Source organism: Sorghum bicolor, chromosome 7 (assembly GCF_000003195.3).
Source record: "Sorghum bicolor cultivar BTx623 chromosome 7, Sorghum_bicolor_NCBIv3, whole genome shotgun sequence".
Lineage (NCBI taxonomy): Eukaryota > Viridiplantae > Streptophyta > Magnoliopsida > Poales > Poaceae > Sorghum > Sorghum bicolor.
In genome coordinates, this window is record NC_012876.2 from 62,623,789 (window position 1) to 62,644,734 (window position 20,946).

General features: G+C 43.4%; 1 protein-coding gene across 1 annotated transcript; it reads right to left on the minus strand.

Moving 5' to 3' along the window:
* On the minus strand, positions 16,879-20,803 carry LOC8060613 (uncharacterized protein YciO). Its single transcript, XM_002445771.2, has 9 exons — positions 20,513-20,803; positions 20,248-20,369; positions 19,803-19,856; positions 19,658-19,682; positions 19,411-19,533; positions 19,154-19,317; positions 18,327-18,396; positions 17,722-17,820; positions 16,879-17,260 (listed from the first exon to the last, which is right to left on the minus strand). The coding sequence occupies exons 1-9, from the start codon at positions 20,711-20,713 to the stop codon at positions 17,180-17,182; spliced, it is 939 nt and encodes a 312-aa protein (XP_002445816.1). The 5' UTR covers positions 20,714-20,803; the 3' UTR covers positions 16,879-17,179.

Below are 20,946 nucleotides of genomic sequence, written 5' to 3' on the forward strand. Positions count from 1 at the left end.
GGGATGCGGCCTTCTCTTGTACGTCGTCGTCGTCGTCGTGTCCCACGACACTATGGTCATGCGGTGAATGGACAGACGGACTTCGGTGGGGGGAGGCCCTGGATTTGAAGAAAACAAATAAGGTATATGTATACATGACTAAATGTAATTTGATACATTATATAATTATAGAAAAAGCAGTAGCGTCCACAATAATCCGCACCTGCTAGGGTTCGGTTGTGGCGGCGGCACCCCAGGAATAATGATGTACCGTTTCCTCCAACATATGAATGTCTTCTCCGCTTCACCAAGTGTCTTCTCTCCATCACCGCCTTCGATATCGAGAGGCACATTTTCACGGCCTCTGACCACTCTATCCACCGAGACACAAGCATATCCGGCTGGTATTGGGACAGAGTGGATTGTTGGTGTCTTGGTGGGGTCGATAGGAGATACGACACCGGTAGCCACCTTTACTGTGCCATCGCCCTCCGGAATATGGAGCTCACAAGACGTCAACGGAGCGGTGACGTCATCCACCGGGAATCGCAGCCCTACGTCATCAACTTGCCTCGCAGGCGCCTCCGTAGAAGCACAACTGCTCTTTAGATGAGCTGAGCAAGGGCTGATGTTGTCGGCCGGTGGCTGTGATAAGCTTTGGAGGCGGGAAGTTACAGCTTCCTCCACGGCCTTTTGGATTTTCTCATCCATTGTGGCCTTCAGCGCTTGCTCCCGCTCAAGGGCCCGTTGAGCCACTTCTTGGGTCTTTATGAGTCCTTCCTCCAATCTGCGTATCTGTTCCCTCTCCTCTTCCTTCTTTCTCTGGCGGCTTCTATAAGTTTCCCTATCAGCAGGGAAGGCATGTTCCCATGACACGGTGCCATAGCCTCTCGTCCGTCCACCGTGCTCGGGGTTCCCCAGGGCGAATGTCAATTCATCTTTATCTCTATTCGGCTGCCATTCTCCACTTTCAGCGATGGAGCGGGCTTGATGGAATCTTTCCGCAACAGCTTGGATGCGTTCCCCATACACGACCTTTCCGGTCTCAAGGTCCAGTGAGCCTCCGTGAGCGAAAAACCAGTGCTTCGCGCGCTCAGGCCACTCGAGGGATTCGGGCACCAACCCCCTGTCGATTAACTCTTTTTCGGCTTTTTCCCACTTAGGAACTGCGGTTTGGTAGCCACCTGATCCCATCGTGTGGTGGTAGGTCTTGCGTCGGGCATTCTCTTGGTTCTTTCTAACCCGTTCCTGAGCCTCTTCGGACATCTTGAACCGTACAAAGTCGTCCCAAAACGGCCGTAGCTTCGCATAGTTCGGAGAGTTGAAATCTGGAGTCATGTTTTTCTTGATGTAGTCTTGATATAGACGCTTCTTATAGCCCTGGAACATTGGTGCCATCTTCTTCATAGACCAGTCTCGGACTCTTTCCTTCAACTGTTCATCGTTTGTCTCCAGTGTAAAATGTTGCAAGACATCACCCCAGAGTAGCTCCTTGTCTCGTATAGAGACATAACTGATTTCTGGGTGTTTCTTGTTCTCCTTCCATTCACGGACACTGATTGGGATCCTATCCCGGACAAGGTACCCTAAGTGGTTCACGAAGGCCCTTGAATGGGGTCCAAGTGGCTTGCCTGTTGCTTCCTCAAATTCTGAGATTACTAACCGGCCCTCCATAGGCTTCTTTGGGCCTCGTACTCTCCGGCTGGTCCCCGTGGTTGTCGTCGAGCCAGAGGGCTATGTAGAAAGAAAAAAGACAATTTAATACAAGATATTATTTCGAATTATATCTATAAAAACAAAGGAGACTGCCATATTACAGACCTGCTGGCCAGCATTGTCTTGCTCATTCGGGTCGACCAAATACTGAGAGCAGTCATCGATTCCCTCAGGGTTTTGGTCGCCTTCGCGATCATCGTGATAAACTTCTTCAGTGGGACCGCAGATCAGGTTCATCATTTCCTCTTCGTGTTCTCTCGGATCGGCCATTTCTACAGAAATATGTGACACATCACTACTAGCACTACTGTGTATACTTGACAAGGAAACAATATATAAAACTAGGGTTTAGGGTTTAGGGCTTAGGGCTTAGAACATCACTAAATACATCACAGAACACTATAGAACATCACTAAATACATCAAATATATACGTGAAAAAAACTAAATACACCATAGAACATCACTAATTACATTAAAGAACACCGTATATATATTACGTGAAAATAAATAAGAAATTGGTACTATAATATACATGAAAATAATTATATATGAATTTGAGCAGAGGCAATATTTTAGATTTATAAGAAATTGGTGACACATGACTACTAGCACTACTGTGTATACCTGACAAGGAAACAATATATAAAACTAGGGTTATAACTTAGGTTTCAACTAAGGGTTTGGGGTTTACGGCTTAGCCACTAATTGTACCACTAATTATAGCACTAATAATTGTACCACTAATAATTCCATTTCGACATACCTGTAGTTTGACGGCGGTGAGACGGCGGAGAGACGGCGGTCGGTGCGGAGACTCGACCGGGACTTTGGTGACGACGGCAGAGAGACGTCGATCTGAAAGAAGGAAGAAATAGGGAACAAATATTATATCACATTTACATATTGTGCCACTTGCATGAAGCACTAAATATAGAAACAAACGAAAATGCTACAGTACCAAAATGCTATAGTGTGAAATACAAAATTTTTTGGAACTAAAGAAGGCCTAATTATTTTTTTTTGGAACTAAACTTATTGGAATAGTAGCATTTTGGAACTAAACAAGGCCTAATTATGGACTAACTGTGCAATTAGTTGTTATCTATAACTCTTATAAAGCTAAACCCCACTACATCATTCCCCACTAAGTAACCCACTAAATATTTTATCTCTTCATATAAGGTGTCCACATCATTACTCACTAAGTCCATGTCGATCATACTATATTAATTACAAAAAATGACCATGACATCTATATCATGTGAAATACTTTAAATCTTTAATTTATTAACATACAAGTTATGTACATACAGTATTTGTTTCATCACCAATTAATTCCTCTATAATGTAACCAAATATTAGTTTTTGTTCTATTAGCTTAGAAATTTTTTACTAGATCTAATACAATAAAATATATGCAAGTCAAATTCATATGTATACATACATAATAGACTCAATATCATATAGTAATTCCCGCGGCAACGCGCGGGGAATTCACCTAGTTTTTATCTATATTTAATACTCTATGCATACGTCTAAAGATTCGATGTGACGGAGAATCTAAAAAATTTTACAAAATTTTTGAGAAACTAAGGCATTGTTTAGTTCACCCCAAAATCCAAAAATTTTTCAAGATTCTTCGTCACATCGAATCTTACGACACATGTATGAAGCATTAAATATATACGAAAATAAAAACTAATTATACGGTTTGTTTGTAAATACATGCATGGAGTATTAAATATAAACGAAAATAAAAACTAATTGCACAGTTTGGTCGGAATTGACGAGACGAATCTTTTGAGCCTAGTTAGTCCATAATTGGATAATATTTGTCAAATACAAACGAAAGTGCTATAGTGTCGATTTCCCAAAATTTTTCGGAACTAAACAAGGCCTAAACAAAGGCCTAAACAAGGCCCTAAGCTCGGCTCGGCCGCCGGTGGGCGCGCGTGGCCGCGCGGCCGACGGCGTCCCGCCCGCGCCACTGAGGGCGCAGAGGGCGCGGCCGCGCGTGGCTGCAGCGCAGGCCGGCCGGCGAACGGTCTCTCCTCGATCGCGGGGCGGCGGGCGCGCGCGAGAGAGAAATAGAGAGAGTGGCGGCGGGGGCGCGGCGTACGACGGAGGGGGCGAGGCGGGGGCGCGGCGTACGACGGAGGGGGCGCTCGGAGCGGCGGCGGCAACGACGGCGTCGTAAACGAAGAGAAGAACGGCGGCGGTTAGGGCTCGCGCGCGGTGGGGAAGAAGAAGAAAGGGCTCTGGTCTTTATAGGGCAGGGCACCTTTAGTCCCGGGCTGTGGCACCGCCCGGGACTAAAGGTTTTTCACCAAATTATGGCGCCAGTTCAGGCGCCATAATTTGGTTTTCCCTTTTTTATTTTCACTTTACATTGTTAAATGCATGATAAATTAAATAAATCTGATAAAAATTTTTATAAAATACACATTAATTTTATTCTGCTCTACTCTTGAGTATAAAAATTTTTAACACAATTGCTTTTTAAATATTTCATATTAATCAAAATAAATGTTATTCATAATGAATATTTTGTTAATGCAAAAATATAATGACCAATTAAATTTTAAAAAATTGTTAGCTTTAGACAGATACTTTGTTTTTGGGTCATTTGGACGTTAAGCTTTTGTTTCTTTAGTAATAATTATACAAATGCGCGACATTGATTGTATAAATTTGAAATTTAAATTTTTAAAAGTTGTAAGATGTATTTGGGAACCCTGGATGGCCTCAAATGGAAAATTCATGAATACAAAGTTTGTTTCACTCATCGAGACCTACATTTTCTCTGGTGGTCACATTTTCATTTGAAAAAGTTTGGACCACTCAATTTTGAAATTTGAATGAATTCATAACGAAACGCTAATTTTCAGAACCATGGATGGCCTCAAATGGAAAACTCATGAATACCAATATTGCTCCACTCATCAAGATCTACATTTCATATATAGACCATTTTTGCATTTGACAAAGTGTTGGCAAAGTGTAGTTCAAAATCCACACTTCCCACGTATAGTTTCATAAAGTTTGTGTGAGATTCAAGATTTGGTGAGTATTGTCTACATAAACTTTCCCAAATGGGAAAATGGTCTATATAAAAAGTTTGGATATTGATGAGCTCTAACAACTTGGTATTCAAAAGATTTCCATTCCAAGTCATTTTCTCCGTCGTTTGACCAAGTTTGACCGAAGCCCGTCTTCGAATTTGAAAACACGTGCCTCGGACTCGATCAAATTTATCCGGATGAAAATATGATCCATATATGAAATGTAGGTCTTGATGAGACCTAACAACTTGGCATTCAATAGTTTTCCATTTGAAGTACTCAGGTGGGTCATTTGACCAAGTTTGACCAAAGTCAAAATAGTGGGTTTCACAAACACACACTTTGACCGAGCCCTGGATGGCCTCAAATAGAAAAGTCATGAATACAAAGTTTGTTCCACTCATCAAGACCTACATTTTCTCTAGTGGTCACATTTTCATTTGAAAAAGTTTAGACCACTCAATTTTGAAATTTGAAAGAATTCATAGCAAAACGCTAATTTTCAGAACCATGAATGGCCTCAAATGGAAAACTCATGAATACCAATATTGCTCCACTCATCAAGATCTACATTTCATATATACATTTCATGAATACCAATAGTTCAAAATCCACATCAAGATGTTACAATTATATTACACATAATGTTACAATTATATTACACAAGATTTCAAGTACAAATCACTACCATTATCAAGCTAGCACAGTGGTAAACTTTTTCTTAACATAATGCCCTTAGTTATGATCATTCCGTAACCATGGAGTGTCCTCTGCAGCGAGCATGATGCTTGGGTCTTTGGCCACACAGAAGGGTGGGATCCGTTCATCCTTTTCATAATCCTCTGACACGTCTGACTTGTCTTCAATTCCCACGATGTTTCTTTTCCCTGTAAGAACGATGTGTCACTTTGGCTCGTTGGTGTTTTTCTCGTCTTGTTTCCCTCTCTTAGGTTTTGTAGACATGTCTTTCACATAGAACACCTGATTCACCTTAGTACCGAGGACGAATGGATCGTTTGTATATCCAATATTGTTGAGGTCCACTGTTGTCATTCCGTACTCCTTATCGACTGATACCCCTCCTTTCATCTTCACCCATTGGCATCGGAATAAAGGGACTTTAAAATTATGTGCATAGTCTAGTTCCCAAATCTCCTCTATACGACCATAATATGTGTGCCTGTTCCCATTCGTGTCCGTGGCATCCACACGGACACCACTGTTTTGGTTGGTACTCTTTTTATCTTGTGATACGGTGTAAAATGTATTTCCATTTATCTCGTACCCTTTGTATGTGAGGACGTGCCACGCTGGTTGCCTAGCCAACAAATAAAGTTCATCTCCAATATCTTTATCACCCTGGCATTTTTTTCGCAACCAGTCACCGAATGTTTCCATGTGATGATGCGTAACCCAAGTCTCATTCTTTCCAGGATTCTCGGATCGTACAAAATCCATGTGTTCCTCAATATAGGGTTCCACCACAATGGAGTTTCGAAGGACTGTGTAGTGCGCTTTATTGAATAAATCATCACCCTGGCTGATATATGTTTTCTTTCCTAGTGTACCCTTTCCACCGAGTCTCCCCTCATACCTTGATTCAGGAAGACCAATCGGGTCAAGATCAGGAATAAAGTCCACACAGAACTCAATGACCTCCTCTGTCCCGTATCCCTTGATGATGCTTCCTTCTGGCCGACCCCGCTGGTGAACATATTTTTTCAGTACACCCATAAATCTCTCTAAGGGAAACATGTTGTGTAGGAAGACAGGACCCAGAATTTGAATCTCTTTGACCAGATGAACTAGGAGATGTGTCATGATATCAAAGAAAGATGGAGGAAACACCAACTCAAAGCTGACAAGACATTGAACCACATCGTTCTGTAGAGTAGCTAGATCAAGAGGATTGATTGCCTTCTGAGAAATTGCATTGAGGAATGCACACAACTTCACGGTGGCCAGACGTACATGTGGAGGTAGAATTCCTCTTAAGGCAACCGGAAGCAGTTGTGTCATAATCACGTGGCAGTCGTGCGATTTTAAGTTGACAAATTTTTTCTCTGGCACATTTATTATACGCTTTATGTTGGAGGAGAACCCAGATGGGACCTTGATGCTGCTTAGGCACTCAAACATGATTTCCTTCTCCTCATTGCTAAGAGTGTAGCTAGCAGGTCTTAAATACTGGCGTCCATCATCTGTCTGCTCTGGATGCAGGTTGTCTCGTTCTTTCATGCGCTTTAAGTCCTCTCGAGCCTCAAGGGTATCCTTAGGCTTTCCAAACACACCCATAAACCCTAGGAGATTGACACAAAGATTCTTGGTCAGGTGCATCACGTCGATGGAGTGGCGGACCTCAAGGTGTTTCCAATATGGTAGCTCCCAAAATATTGACTTTTTCTTCCACATTGGGGCACGCCCCGAAGCGTCTTTCGGAACAGGTTCGCTGCCTTCTCCCTTTCCAAACACTACTTTCAAATCTTTGACCATCTCGAATACCTCTGCCCCATCTCGGTTGCCTGGCTTGGACCGGTGTTCTGCCGTACCTTTAAAATGTTTGCCTTTCTTTCTCAACTGGTGGTTCTTAGCAAGAAATCGACGATGGCCATGGTACACGACCTTTCGGCATTTTTTCAAATAGATAGCTTGAAGGTCACCAAAGCAATGGGTGCAAGCATTATATCCCTTGTTTGTCTGTCCTGAAAGATTGCTTAGAGCTGGCCAATCATTGATTGTCACGAACAACAATGCTCGTAGGTCGAATGCTTCCTGTTTGTACTCATCCCACATACGCACACCTGGTTTGCTCCATAGAAGCTGGAGTTCCTCAACCAATGGCCTTAGGTAAACATCGATGTCGTTGCCAGGTTGCTTCGGACCTTGGATGAGCACCGGCATCATAATGAACTTACGCTTCATGCATAACCATGGAGGAAGGTTGTAGATACATAGAGTAACGGGCCAAGTGCTATGACTAGAGCTCTGGTCCCCAAAAGGATTAAATCCATCCGTACTCAATGCGAACCTTAGGTTTCTTGCGTCCTCTGCAAATTCCGGGAATTCTCTATCAATTCCTCTCCAGTGAGAACCATCTGCAGGGTGTCTCAACATGTTGTCCACCTTACGGTCTTCTTTGTGCCATCGCAACAACTTTGCATGCTCCTTATTTCTGAACAAACGTTTTAGGCGTGGAATTATTGGAGCATACCACATAACCTTGGCAGGGATTCTCTTTCTCGGACGTTCTTCATCCTCAACATCGCCAGGGTCATCTCGCAAGATCTTGTACCGTGACGCATGGCAAACAGGGCATTCATCTAATTTCTCGTGCTCGCCACGGTACAGGATGCAGTCATTAGGGCATGCATGTATCTTCTCGATTTGTAATCCCAAAGGGCAGACGATCTTTTTTTGCTTCGTATGTAGTGGTGGGTAACTCATTAGGCTTCGGAAGCATCTTTTTTTGGATCTTCAGTAATTTTCCAAATGCCTTGTCAGAAATACCATTCTCTGCCTTCCACTGTAACAACTCCAGTGTCGTTCCTAGCTTTTTCTGTCCCTCTTCGGCCGACAGGTAGAGTAGCTTCTTGTGATCCTCTAGCATTTGGTCAAATTTAGCCTTCTCCTTTGCACTTTCGCAATCTCTCTGTACGTCGCGAATGACATCACCAAGAGCATCGTCATCATCAACGATACTGTTTCCTGCATCCCCGTCTTCATCACCTTCGTCCTCTACTGCGAAGTCGCAGTATTGAGCAAAAACATCGTCAGGGTACGCTTGCTCTTCTTCACCTTCTTCCATCATAACCCCAGACTCTCCGTGTTTGGTCCAACAAATATAGTTTGGCATGAAACCATTCGTGAACAAGTGCAAGTGAATTTCTCTTGAGTTTGAAAATTCCTTCAAATTCTGACAAACGACACATGGGCAGCACATAAAACCATCCCGCTTATTTTGCTCCGCCACTCTGCGGAATTCTCTCACGCCCTCAATGAACTCGTTGGAGCGGCGATCAGCATTGTACATCCAATGGCGTGCCATTATCTGCATTATCATGGAATTGTAATTTTTCTATTAAAAGCTATAATTTTATCAGTAAAGAAAATTAATTTCAATAACTTTTAAAGTGAAAAAAATTTATTTAACAATTAAAACAAAAATTATATTATTAATATTTTAAAATAAGAACATGAACATATTAAAGTACAAAATATCCTATAATATCTATAATAGAACTTAACATGATTCGTGTATACATAGTAGTAATGATTTGTGTATACTAGTTTTTAGCGGACACACATTTACCATCGTTCAAAAAAATTCAAACATGAGAAGACGATGATTGCTCAGATGGCAACATGAATTAATCAAAATAGACATATGTCCAATATGAAATTACATATGGCGGTGAGAAACATAGGAGGATGAAGCTAGCAACCTTTCAAACAAATCGACGACGGCGTAGAAGCGTTGAAATGGATCAATCGTGGGAGATGAGAGCACTAACAAGCAAGAACAATGGAAGAACAAGCAAGAACAAAGCACCTCGAGCTCGGGCAGGGAGAGGAAGATGGGAGGAGGGAGATTCAATTTATAGCGGGGAGGATTTAGTCCCGGTTGGTGTTACCAACCGGGACTAAAGATTTCTTTTGTCCCGGGCGCCGAAATTGCCTGGACTAAAGCTCATTTAGCACATCGACGAAAGGTCTGTTCTCTAGTAGTGTATAAAATGTTATTTTAGGCCCGCAGGATGTTGTTCAAAAGGCACATGAATATAGTTGAACTATTTAGACTACCTTATGATTTGACATATAATTGGAGCACTCGATATCTTGTATTTTAAGCCGGCAGGGTAGTATACACAGAAATTTGACGTACTTCTTACTGTTTTTTTTAAATTTTATATAAATCAAACATGCATGCAGCGTTTGTATGTACATGGAAGCGTGTTAGAGGCTGTTTGATTGCCGGCCTAGCTCGCCTCATAATAACTAATCCGTGACATGCATGCCTAGTTCATTTGAAGCACTTTTGTCGCCGGAGTTGTTGCGTTGTTTTCCTACGCCACGAAAGTGTTGCGGCCGCCGCAGGGGCATGTGCGCGCTATGTGGCCGCCGGCCGGCAGCCAAACAGAAGCATATAGACAGACGACGACGCGCTCCCGGCGGCGGCCATCCGCAGACGTCACGTCAAGCTCGTAGCCGTGACATCATGGCGCGCGCGCGCACGATCATGCATGAGAACGCCGGCACGTACTCTCGGACAACGACGATCCCATCCGATCGTCCACACAGTGAGTACACAAGTGGACGGACATGCATACCCGGCCGGCCGTATATACGACGACGGCAGGCGACGAAATTGTTAGTCTTGTAGTACAGTACTATGGGGGTGTTTGGGACTGCTTCACAAACTCTGCTCCACAAACTCCACTGTGGAGCAGCTCCACAAAAAAACTGGAGTTTGTGGAGTAACTCTTTAGGTGCTCTCACAACTCCACCCTTTTTTCTCGAACTGAGTGCGTGGAGTTGAAACCGTTTGGCTAAAAAACGTGGAGCAGAGCAGTCCCAAACACCCCCTTGTATGTACTCTGCTTGTTGTTGGAGGGAGCGTTGTGGCCGAGATACCATGCATGCATACCGTAAGAACGAACGTGTGCGCGCGCGGTGTAGTAGCCGGAACAACGCGTGTATGTGGTGGACCACATGTACGTATACGTACGTATACGCAGTAATATTCCTGATGGGAACTCTGTGTCAGCGCCCCGCAGTGTGTGTGTGTCTATATATATATATATATATATATATATATATATATATATATATATATATATATATATATATATATATATATATATACCAGACGGACGGACCACACACGTACGTACGTATGCCGACGCGTACCGTACGTACTGCCGCTTCTCTTTGTTCCAGGGAGAGAAGGGCAGAAGTCCGTACGCCTCCGCCGTTCGTGTCCGTACGCTTTTGCCGCCGGCGGAACGGACGGAAGTTTTACCATGCGCTCGATCGTCGTTTCCTTCCATTCGCGGCGGGCGGAGAGGAGCGAGTACGTACGGCCGCCTCCACGGCTCCATGCGCACACGTGAGGCGCGCAGAGGGGGCCCCGCCGGCGCAGGCCACGGACCACGGACCACGGCGTGTGGGCCGTGGGCGTAGTAGTACGTGGCTGGGGCTCGCTGTCGCTGAGCTGGGCCTGCCTCTACTGCTGCCCGTCTGCCCCTATATATATATAGCTCGTAGAGGGTACTAGCCTCAGCGCCGGCGGCCAATCCGGCGGCCGCGCGCGCCTCGATCCATGCATCTCCGATGGCAGAGAGACCCATGTGGCGGTGCCGGACTACTAGACTGCTGTGGTCCAGCAGCCGTCCAGGGACGAAGCGGGGCCGGGGGTTAGGGCTACCGCCGCCTACTACCACCACCAGGGACCAGGCCGGCCATCGACCCCGCGCGCCGTCAGCTCGTCGCCCTGTCCCGTTCCGCCTCGACATGGGCGGGTGGCCTAGCCCCTTCTGGCGCGCCAACGCCGGCCGGGACGGTCCACGTGCACCGCGCTGCGCGCGGAGCTGCGGCCTCCCTCCGGTCCAGAGTCCGCCGGGTCGGTCGATCGGGTCCCGCGCGCCGCCGTGCGTCTCCGGCGCGACGGCGCCGGAGAGAAGTAAACAACAACGGCGACGCCTATTATTCAGAGAGCAGTTGCGGAGTCGTTCTACTATAAACTGCTAATAATAAGCGGTTCCCGATAGAAAATGTTGATCATCATCAGGCATGTTTGCTTTGTGTATGGATATTGAGATTCACTCGTCTTTGATTGATCGAGCGAAGTTTTATATGGCTGAATACATTTTTAACGACGATAAAGGATGTCATCGATCAACTTTCACTCCTTTTAGCCGATCGAGCTATATATGGAGCGCGCACAACTGCACAACACATGTCTGAACTTTACAGTGAGCGCCACACACCTGCTCTCAAGCGGGCTCTCTACACACATGCATGGCTAATTATTTGTTGCATCATATGTGCGTACAAAGGGCCGGGGTAGCCCATCTCCACCATTTCGCTCCGATGAAGTCTGTCTTCTCGTTGAGTGGGGAGTTGGCATGGGTTCCCAGCTTAGCTCTTGTCTTGAGTATCCCTATTCCTCCCAACAAGAATTCAATCATTGCAGCGTGTCTTATGTTTATGTACCGTACGTGCTGTCACCGAAGGCATGCACAAATTAATAAATCAGTGTATTATGAATAGAACTTATCGTACCGAGGGAGCTGCTCGATCTCACAGCTAGCGTTGGCGCCGTAGCTTGCACGTACGGTGAAAAACCGAAACCCGATGGATGCGCGCGCGCGGTAGCTAGCGTACGAGAGGGACGATCGAGGTAGATCTATTGTAGATCTCTGTGGCAGGCAGCATCGTCAAACAGATCGATGGAGAGAGAGAGAGAGAGGACGACACACACCGAGAGATTACTGTAGTAGCTGTTGCTACGTACGTAACGTACGTACGCCTAGTAATTTGCAAGTACAGGGGGCATGCACCGCCGCAGCAACCGGGCGTACGACGACGACGTATATATATACGAGAAGAGGCAATGGGGGGCATGCTGCATGCATGCTGCATGCAGGGTACGTAGAGGCAGACGATCGACGACATAGCCAGCGCTGCCGCGGGCAATGCAGTCTCGAAACTGTAGCAGCTACCTGCTACGTACGCTGCTTGAATGCCCTAGTACGCGGTTACTCTACTCCGACTTTGTTGTGTCCGTTTGCATCCATCCATGGTTCCTGGACCACCGGCCGGCCACGTACGTACTCCTACACAGCACGGCACGGCTCTGCTGCTGTTTGCATGCATTGGTAACGCCAATTTATTGCCAAACAAAGGCCGTTAACCTAGCTAGTACTGCTACGTGTACAGTGCTGCTCCTGGCAGGTTGCTAGCTAGTGAAAGCAGCGCGTCATGCACACAATTGGGGGCGCGGCTGCCCGGTATGCATGCATGCATGCATGCATGGGGTCGCGATCGCGATCGCGATCGTGTGCGCGCGCGGGCGTGCTCGCCTTCGTGTAGGGCGCAGATCGTAACGTAGGTGTACGTACGTGCTGGCCTTTCGTACGTGTGTCTCTCTGCCTGGACGACTGGACGCTCTGGCACTACTACTGCCGTCGATCTCTGCGCGTCGTACAGCTCAGTTACGTGTATTGAGATCAATTTTTTTTAGCATAACACTTCCGTTTGTATTTAATAATTAATATTTAATCATAGACTAACTAGATTTAATATATTTGTCTCGTAGATTACAGATAAAATAATTGATTATTTTTTATCTATATTTAATGCGTGTCACATGAGAGCAAGATCAATAATAGAGCCAAATGCTTGACTATAAGCCAAGTGATTAGAGCCAAGTTATACAATAAGTTGTCTCATACTTGTCTCTAAAATCTCTTCTCTTTCCTATTCTTTCTCACAACACTTGCTATTTGGACCCATCACTACCCATGCATCTGTGCCTAACTTGATGCCAAGCTATTATCTCTCTCCTCTTTTCTCTCCTCCACATCAGTATTAGCTTCACTATAAGTCTATTTTATTGTACCTGATTCGATATGACGGGAATCTCGCGATCGCATCGGCGATCGTCAGCTGCCACCTTTCACCTTTCACATGGCACGGCATCGATCGGGCGTGTGTCGTCGTCGCGCAGGTCGCAGGGGCACAACTTTATTTTGCACCACCGCGTCCGGCCGTCGTCCAGGTCCAGCCGCGTCGTCGTCTACTGCCACCGCTGGATCGAGCGCCATTAATCGAGCTAGGTTGATCGCGTTTAATTTGCACATTCATGCCCTGTAGCTAGGGTAGATCCAAACCTGGCTCCATTGCCGGTGCGCGTCGTACGTCCTGGTATGTACACAAGCTTTTTTTTGGCCGCTTTTTGCATGCATGCATGGCACTGTTTGCTTTTGTTGTCTCGCACAGTTTGAACCGGCCGTGGCCGGGACCGGGGTCATCATTTTTTTTCCATTGATTATTAATGAAAAAGCATGCGAGCTACAGCAATCAGAAACAGAAAACGCCTGGCTAGAGGTTTCAATCAAAAAGAGAGACGAAGCGCTAAACGACATGCATCAAACAATCATCACACGGTTCAGCAGGCAACTACTAGCTTACTAGATCTAACGACCTAACGGCAATATAGGCTTTGTTGTTCCACCCAAAATCTATTTTTTTTTAAAAAAAATTCTCGTCAAATCGAATCTTACGACACATACATATAAATAAATAATAACTATATATAAATAAAAAATAATTAATTATACAGTTTAACTGTAATTTGTGAGACAAATTTTTTAAACATAATTAGTCTATGGTCAAACAATATTTGACAAAAACAAGGCCATAATAACGTCCACGAAAGCCTTACGACCAGAGAAATTGAGAACAAGTTCACCAAGTGACCAAACCAGGGGTATTTGATTCCCATCTCCTCCTAAAATTTAGTCCTTGTCACATTGACCATAGTAAACATGTTTAGATACTATTTGAAGTATTAAACATAGACTAATTATAAAATTAATTACACATGTTGAGACTAATTTGCAAGACGGATCTATTAAGCCTAATTAGTCTATGATTTGACAATGTAGTGCTACAGTAAACATGCATGTGCTAATGATAGATTAATTAGGTTTAATAGATTTATCTCACGAATTAGTCATGATTTATATAATTAACTAGTTTTATTATTAGTATCTGAATATCCAATATGACAATAAATATGATACCCAATGTGAAACCTCCTAAACTTTAGTCCTCGGATCCAGACAACGCCCTCCCCCCCTCCCCCACACCCAAAAAAAAGAAAAAAAATAATGCCCAAGCATAGACACATGTTTACATCTCTCTAGCCCAAACACAAGCCATGTCTAGAGGATCTTGCACTACTATAAGATTTTTGTAAGTTTTGTGGATAAAGTGAGTCAAAACCAATAAAAAATTATTATCTTAACTCTCTCTACTCATTTCCTACTACACCTTATGTCCCATATCCATTAAAGATATTCTATAATATCTATTTGATTGTGACTAATTTATCAATTACTCTATATATATGTGCTTTCATACTCTGCATTTACGTACAGAAGTGAGCACATCTACCAGAGACTGGCTCCATACATAAATCACTAGGCGGCCTCTAGGCAAACATCCGCCTCTATTAATCATTTATAGAGGCAGGTTACGAGTATCCTAAGGTAACTGTCTCTTTCAATGAATGATTTACAAAGGTATTCCTCTTAGAACAGTCATCTCTAAAAATCCCAATTAACAGAGGTAGCCATTCTAAGAGTTTGTCTCTAAGACAGGTACCTTGACAGGCCCATCACTATAACTATAGTTGCATCAACATAACTTTTCTATATGAAGTTAGATGAAGATGAACTTTTATATCAAAGGTGTACTCTCAATGCGATACATAATTTTGTAGTTATGAAGATGTTGGTTTGAAACTATTTTGAAATTTAATTTGTTTGAACAAACTTGGATGTTGACATGGTCTATACAAAACTTGTAGTTCTCAATATATAAAACTTTGTAGTTAAAACATTTTTTAATTTAAAGTTGTTTAGAGTCCAAAATATATGTTTTTAGTTCTTAGACTTTAAAGTTCAAATATTATAATTTCCAAACCACCTTGATTACATGGGTAATACCAAAGCTGTAGTGGTAGTCCCAAATATATTGCACTTGTTTGTTCTTGATAATTTTTTTATTTGAAGTTGTTTAGAGTCTGAAATATTTTTAAAATTTACATATTTTGATATTCAAAATTTTGATATTTTTTCAAACAATCTTGGATGAAGACACACCCTGTATCAAAATTGTAGAGCTTAACAAGACCTAAAACTTTGTAGTTGAAACTTTTTTCATTCGAAATTATTTAGGTGTACTGAAATATACGATACAAGATTATGAAATGTTTATAGAAAGGATAGTTATCTTATATAATAATCACAAATGAGTGTGTAGTCTTGTGGTAAAGAAGTGTTATATGTGCGAAAATTCATGGGTTCTAATCATCAAAGACATGATCATGTGTGTTAGAGGTGGATGTAGTGTCCGCCTTTAAAAGTCAAAATTTTTTCCGTCTTTGAAAATCCTTTTGTACTAGTTAATCATCTGCAAACTTAAACCCAAGATGTTCTTTGCACTTAATCGCAACACTTGTATATGACTACAAGGAGCAGATCATAGAGGCATGTCCGCTTCTTGAGAGTAGAAACAAGGGCCATGATGTTCTTTGCATCACATGAATGGTGCTTTATCTTTCAGATTGATCAATGATTTAGAACTTGTTTTTCTTTGGATGTGCTTGTCATATGTGGACAGATTCTTTTTCGCTAAAGAAGTATGAAGCCAAAACTCTTTTCTGTTACCTAAAAAAAATTATTGTGCTCTTTGTAGCTCTCTAACTCGAAATCACCCGGTCCAAATTTGGAACACATGATTTTTTTCCCCATGTTTCTAAGTTTTTCTTGTGAAATTAAACTATTTTCTGTGAAATTCCTATATAAATCATGTGAAATTTCTGCGTTCCAAACAGATCCTCAATCTAAAAAAGAGAGCGTTGGGAGAGCTCACACAAGTTGCAAGGAAGGCTTGCAAATCATAGGAGTCGCCACCCTGGGAAGGAGGTGGGTGATATAGGCAAATATACCCCTCGATATGCAAACAGGTCATCCGATTTTCCAATATAGGATCATAGGATATTCGAAAACAAAACAAGTTGTTAGCCTCACACCGGATGATCCAGTCCACACCAAAACCGTATGGGCCAGATCTGATATCTCCCGAGACCTCTGGCTAGAGCACCGTTTATCTTATGGGCCAGATCTCCCGAGAGCTCTGGCTACAGTACTCAGTGTTGTGTGTTTTCAAGGCACCCTTCCAATGCAAGTTACAAGTTCCCGGGACAGCGGCTGCGCGCTGGTTTGACAGGCGTTGCACTTGTATTATCGGGTATCCGGGTGAACAAGAATGACAGTTACCCCAATACGGGTTACCCTATAGAATTACTAGATCTTCTGCACTGATCTGCATCAGAGAAGCAGGAGTTAGCATAGATATGCAACCTTCCAGGATGGAAACAGCGTCAAGTGTACACGACAAGAAGTTAAACAGAGCCAGCAGCAAACTTTCCATGATCTCCAGCAAAAATGTCACTACTGGACAAATTCTGCAAGCTCGCAGATACTCCTACATCACCTTGCATATTTACAGCACGCAGTCCGTGTTCGATATATGCTACTGCTAAGTGCTAACATCCTATGCAGCCAAAAGAAGACGCTTCGGTTCGGTTGGGGGAACCATCGCAAAGTGCAGGTCAGGGCGAGGCAAATTTCAAGCTGCTTTAAAAGCAAACATCGATTGTGTCTCCTCCTCCTCTTCATCTTTTGCTACCATCCAATCCAGCATTGGGCCCTAAAGCAAGAGAAAAATTGTGTCAAACAAATGTAAGCACAGAAAAGACTTTGCATTATCATACTGATTAACAGGATCCCCGCAGTAGAATCAAATACATAACAGAGTGACACAGACAAGTATTATGGGTAATGGGTCATGCTTTAATATGCTAAATGCTTTCTTAAAAAAAAAAGCATCCAGACGTTTTCAGCACTGTACTGTGATTCACTAAAAAAAGGTACCTGGAGGAACACTATATCATAAACCTTTTTTGAAGTCCTAGTGCATTTCGTTTTTTTTAAGACAAACAGTAAGGCAAGCCCCTATATTTATTCAACTTAAAACAAACAGGGTTACATACAATACGTAGATGGGGTCAACAATGCACGAGCAAAAGGTGGTGATACATAATGCTTACCTTAAAATAAGTAGAAGGGCTAAATAATCACAGTCAAAAGGCCCAGATATCAAATGCTTACCTTTCCCTGACGAATTATAGTAGGGTTTGTTCCCATCATATCCACCACGGTAGAAGGATCAGCAATTCTAGGTCCACCATCAACAATAAAATCAAGCCCCTGGAAATTTGAAACATTGAAACATATGATGCTTGCCAAACATCTTTCAGACCTACTCTTGTAAGAATGATTTGGGATACAGCTGGACATCAAAACACTCGATGGTTTAACTAGCTGCTTGCAGTGATCTGTTACCATTTTATGGGTATATGAAAATCAAAATTACATCAATATGATATTTGTTAGTAACTGCAGCTACTCGAAATACATTTTTTCTAAAACACTTCCATAAGCCTGAGTGATTGGCACTCTCCAGGCAAACAATTGTTTGAAAATAAAAATGCGCGATGCTGCAACTGATAGAAAGAGGTGTCAGACGGGAAACTTTTTTCAGTATGATACTTTACTAAACAATCACCAGTATTTGTACTACATATAAGGGAACTACAGATAACAACAGTACAGATTACTGGATAACTTGCTCTAAAGATAAGTGTAAAACTATGATGGCTGTATGAAAAATGAGAATACAATTTCAGTTACGACGTTGAGATGGAAGAAGATACCAGTGGCTCATAAAGATCAGCAATGATTACTGGATCAAGTATCCATTCATCCTCCGATAGATATTTGACACTGTCAATAAAGGAAATGAATCATTATGGAACTTGCAAATGGCAAGGTGACAACATGATATCTATTTTTTTTATCATAACCAATTCCTCTACATGCTAAGAATGCACATGAAATTCTTATATAATTTCAAGCAAAATACCAACTTTTTATTTAATCTAGTTACACCAGACTACGAGAGACATGAAGCCATGTGGCATACATTGTGAGGTACTGAGAATGGTCATACATGTAATGTCACGTCCGTGGGGAACTGACTGGATGAGATTGCTATGGGTGGTCGCTGACCATTCGGCCACCGGCTTCCTACCCGTGGTGGAAGGTGGTGATAGCCGATCAGCAGGGAGGTGAGACAATGGAGAAGGGAGATGAGTCTAGATTGATTGTAATTTGCTTTCTTTATTCCTTTGATTACACACTATATATAGTGTTTACAAGCAATGCTGCATTCTTTCCTAAACTTTTGATGACTGCCAAAAGGAGCAAGTGCTCAATCACTCTTCCTATGATCACGCTGTTAGTGTTCAGGCGCCTGTCCTGGCCCTCTGATGGTGTCTGAGGTATTTTCTACCATAACATGTAAGCACAGAATCAAGTACTCATAAAAGTTTGATCAAATCAATATCCAGCAACATGGAAGATATACTACCGTACTGCATTTTCAGTACCAGATCCTACAATCTTATACTCTACAATCCTAATTGGCAACAAGTAGGAGCAGAAAGCAAAAGTAAAGGAAGAGTTGAGATGTACTACAAACCTTGTGCAGATCAAAGGTTCATCAAGATTTTGCAATATTGCCTGGCAGATGGGATCATCTGGAATTCGGACGCCGACCTGCCTCCTTTTTGCATACCTTGTGGAAGAACCATGCTTTATGCACTGTTTAGGAAATTGCTTGGTTGCAGGTAAAATAAATGTGTACTGCAGAAGTCCAGAAGATGCAAATAATCATCTTATACTCGTGAAGTAATCAAGAGCAGACCATAATACAAGGTGAGTAACGGATATCCTTACAGGCCCAGGTATTGCACGCTTGACAGCACGGAAAATGTTAGCTTGCCCTTGGTTGGTGCCTCGAGGAAATCCTGTTGTGTAGGTATCGATATCACGTAATGAGCGGCACAGGATGCTGAGAGGCTGCATAATTCAGCATGAGTATAAGAACATGGTACATGATGCAGATGGGTACTATGCTCTGCAAGTCATATTCGTTGCAGAAACATGTTGACCCAAATTCACTTTATAGCCCTGATAATCTTGCCTTTGAGTCTCCAATGCCTTTCAGTCTGCATCGATACCAAGCATATAGTACTGGTTAGAGCTTGGTTTGTTTCATGCCTAGGATTGCGAGCAAACATTGGACTTGATCAATTATCAGACCAAAATGATCAAAACAATGAATTTACCTGCGAAGGCGCTCAATAGATTCATTGTTACTCAGGTCGCAGACGATGGAGTAGCTGTCAGAAGTACGATCCCATGTTATTTGTGGTCAACCAAGCATAGTTCAAAGATAAAATATAGTACGATTAAGAATATAATAATCACGCCTGTAGGAACACAGTCAACAAAACCCACAGAAAAAGTAGGAAAAATGCACATATGCAACTTATCAATCTTATGTAATAATTTTGCTACATGTGCTTTGTTTTGAAGCAGCTTTGTTCCACTGAATTTGAGCTTATGACAAAATACTTGTAAATGCTGAAATCATTGTTTCATCATTACAGAACTTATGTGATTACCACAATCGCATAGAAATTGGCAGTAAATGCTCAAAAAATTGCTGTTGGAGTATGTGAATTTAGTATGGAACTTAAAAAGGCCCAACTGAAGCATCGAGCAGCGTACACGGTGTCAGTAGGGATCACCCCGACGGCGCCGCGATTGATGAGGTCGATAATAGGGTCGAGCTTCCAGAAGTCCTCGCCGGAGGGCTCCACCTCCACCCGCAGCATCCCGGCATCCCCTCTCTTCGCGCGCGCAAAATCAGCCACCAAAGAGACTGTTCTTAGCAGTCAGCGCCACAAATCCCGCAAAGGCGAGCGTTGTTGCGGAGAGGTAAAAAAAAAGAAAAACGAAAGAAAGAAGAGCACGCGGTTGAGGCAGAAAGTACCGAGAACTGGCGCTGGGCGGCGTACTTGAGCCGCTTGGGGTTGCGCTTGTGGAGAGCAACGACGGTGGTGGAGGAGACGCGGAGCCGAGCGGGCGGATGGGGCCGCGAGAAGCGGACGCGGAGCGGGGAGGGGCAGACGGCGCGGCGGAAGGAGAACTGGGAGAAGGAGGAGGCCGCGGTGGCCGGGTCTGCGGCGGCCATGGAAGCCAGCCGTTGCCGTCCGAGCTCGGAGGAAAACGGGGGATTCCTCTCTCCTCGTCGCGAAAGAAAGATGACGTCGTTCCATCCAGGTAGGGTAACCTCACCAAGAAATAGAGAAGGCCCATGTACAAACCCGGACCTTCTAGGCCCATTTTCTCATTCCCGGCCGAGTGGCCCAATATATTTACGAAGTTGGGCTCGATAGCCATACCGCTTGGGCCGGAACTGCGGCC

Bases quoted from the DNA above. Each gene is read 5' to 3' on its own strand.
- LOC8060613 (XM_002445771.2), bottom strand. From the start codon at position 20,713: ATGGCCGCCGCAGACCCGGCCACCGCGGCCTCCTCCTTCTCCCAGTTC. The intron at 19,683-19,802 runs GTAAATTCATTG...GTATCGATGCAG, and splicing joins TCTATTGAGCGCCTTCGCAG to ACTGAAAGGCATTGGAGACT. The intron at 19,534-19,657 runs GCAAGATTATCA...TGAATTATGCAG, and splicing joins AAGGCATTGGAGACTCAAAG to CCTCTCAGCATCCTGTGCCG.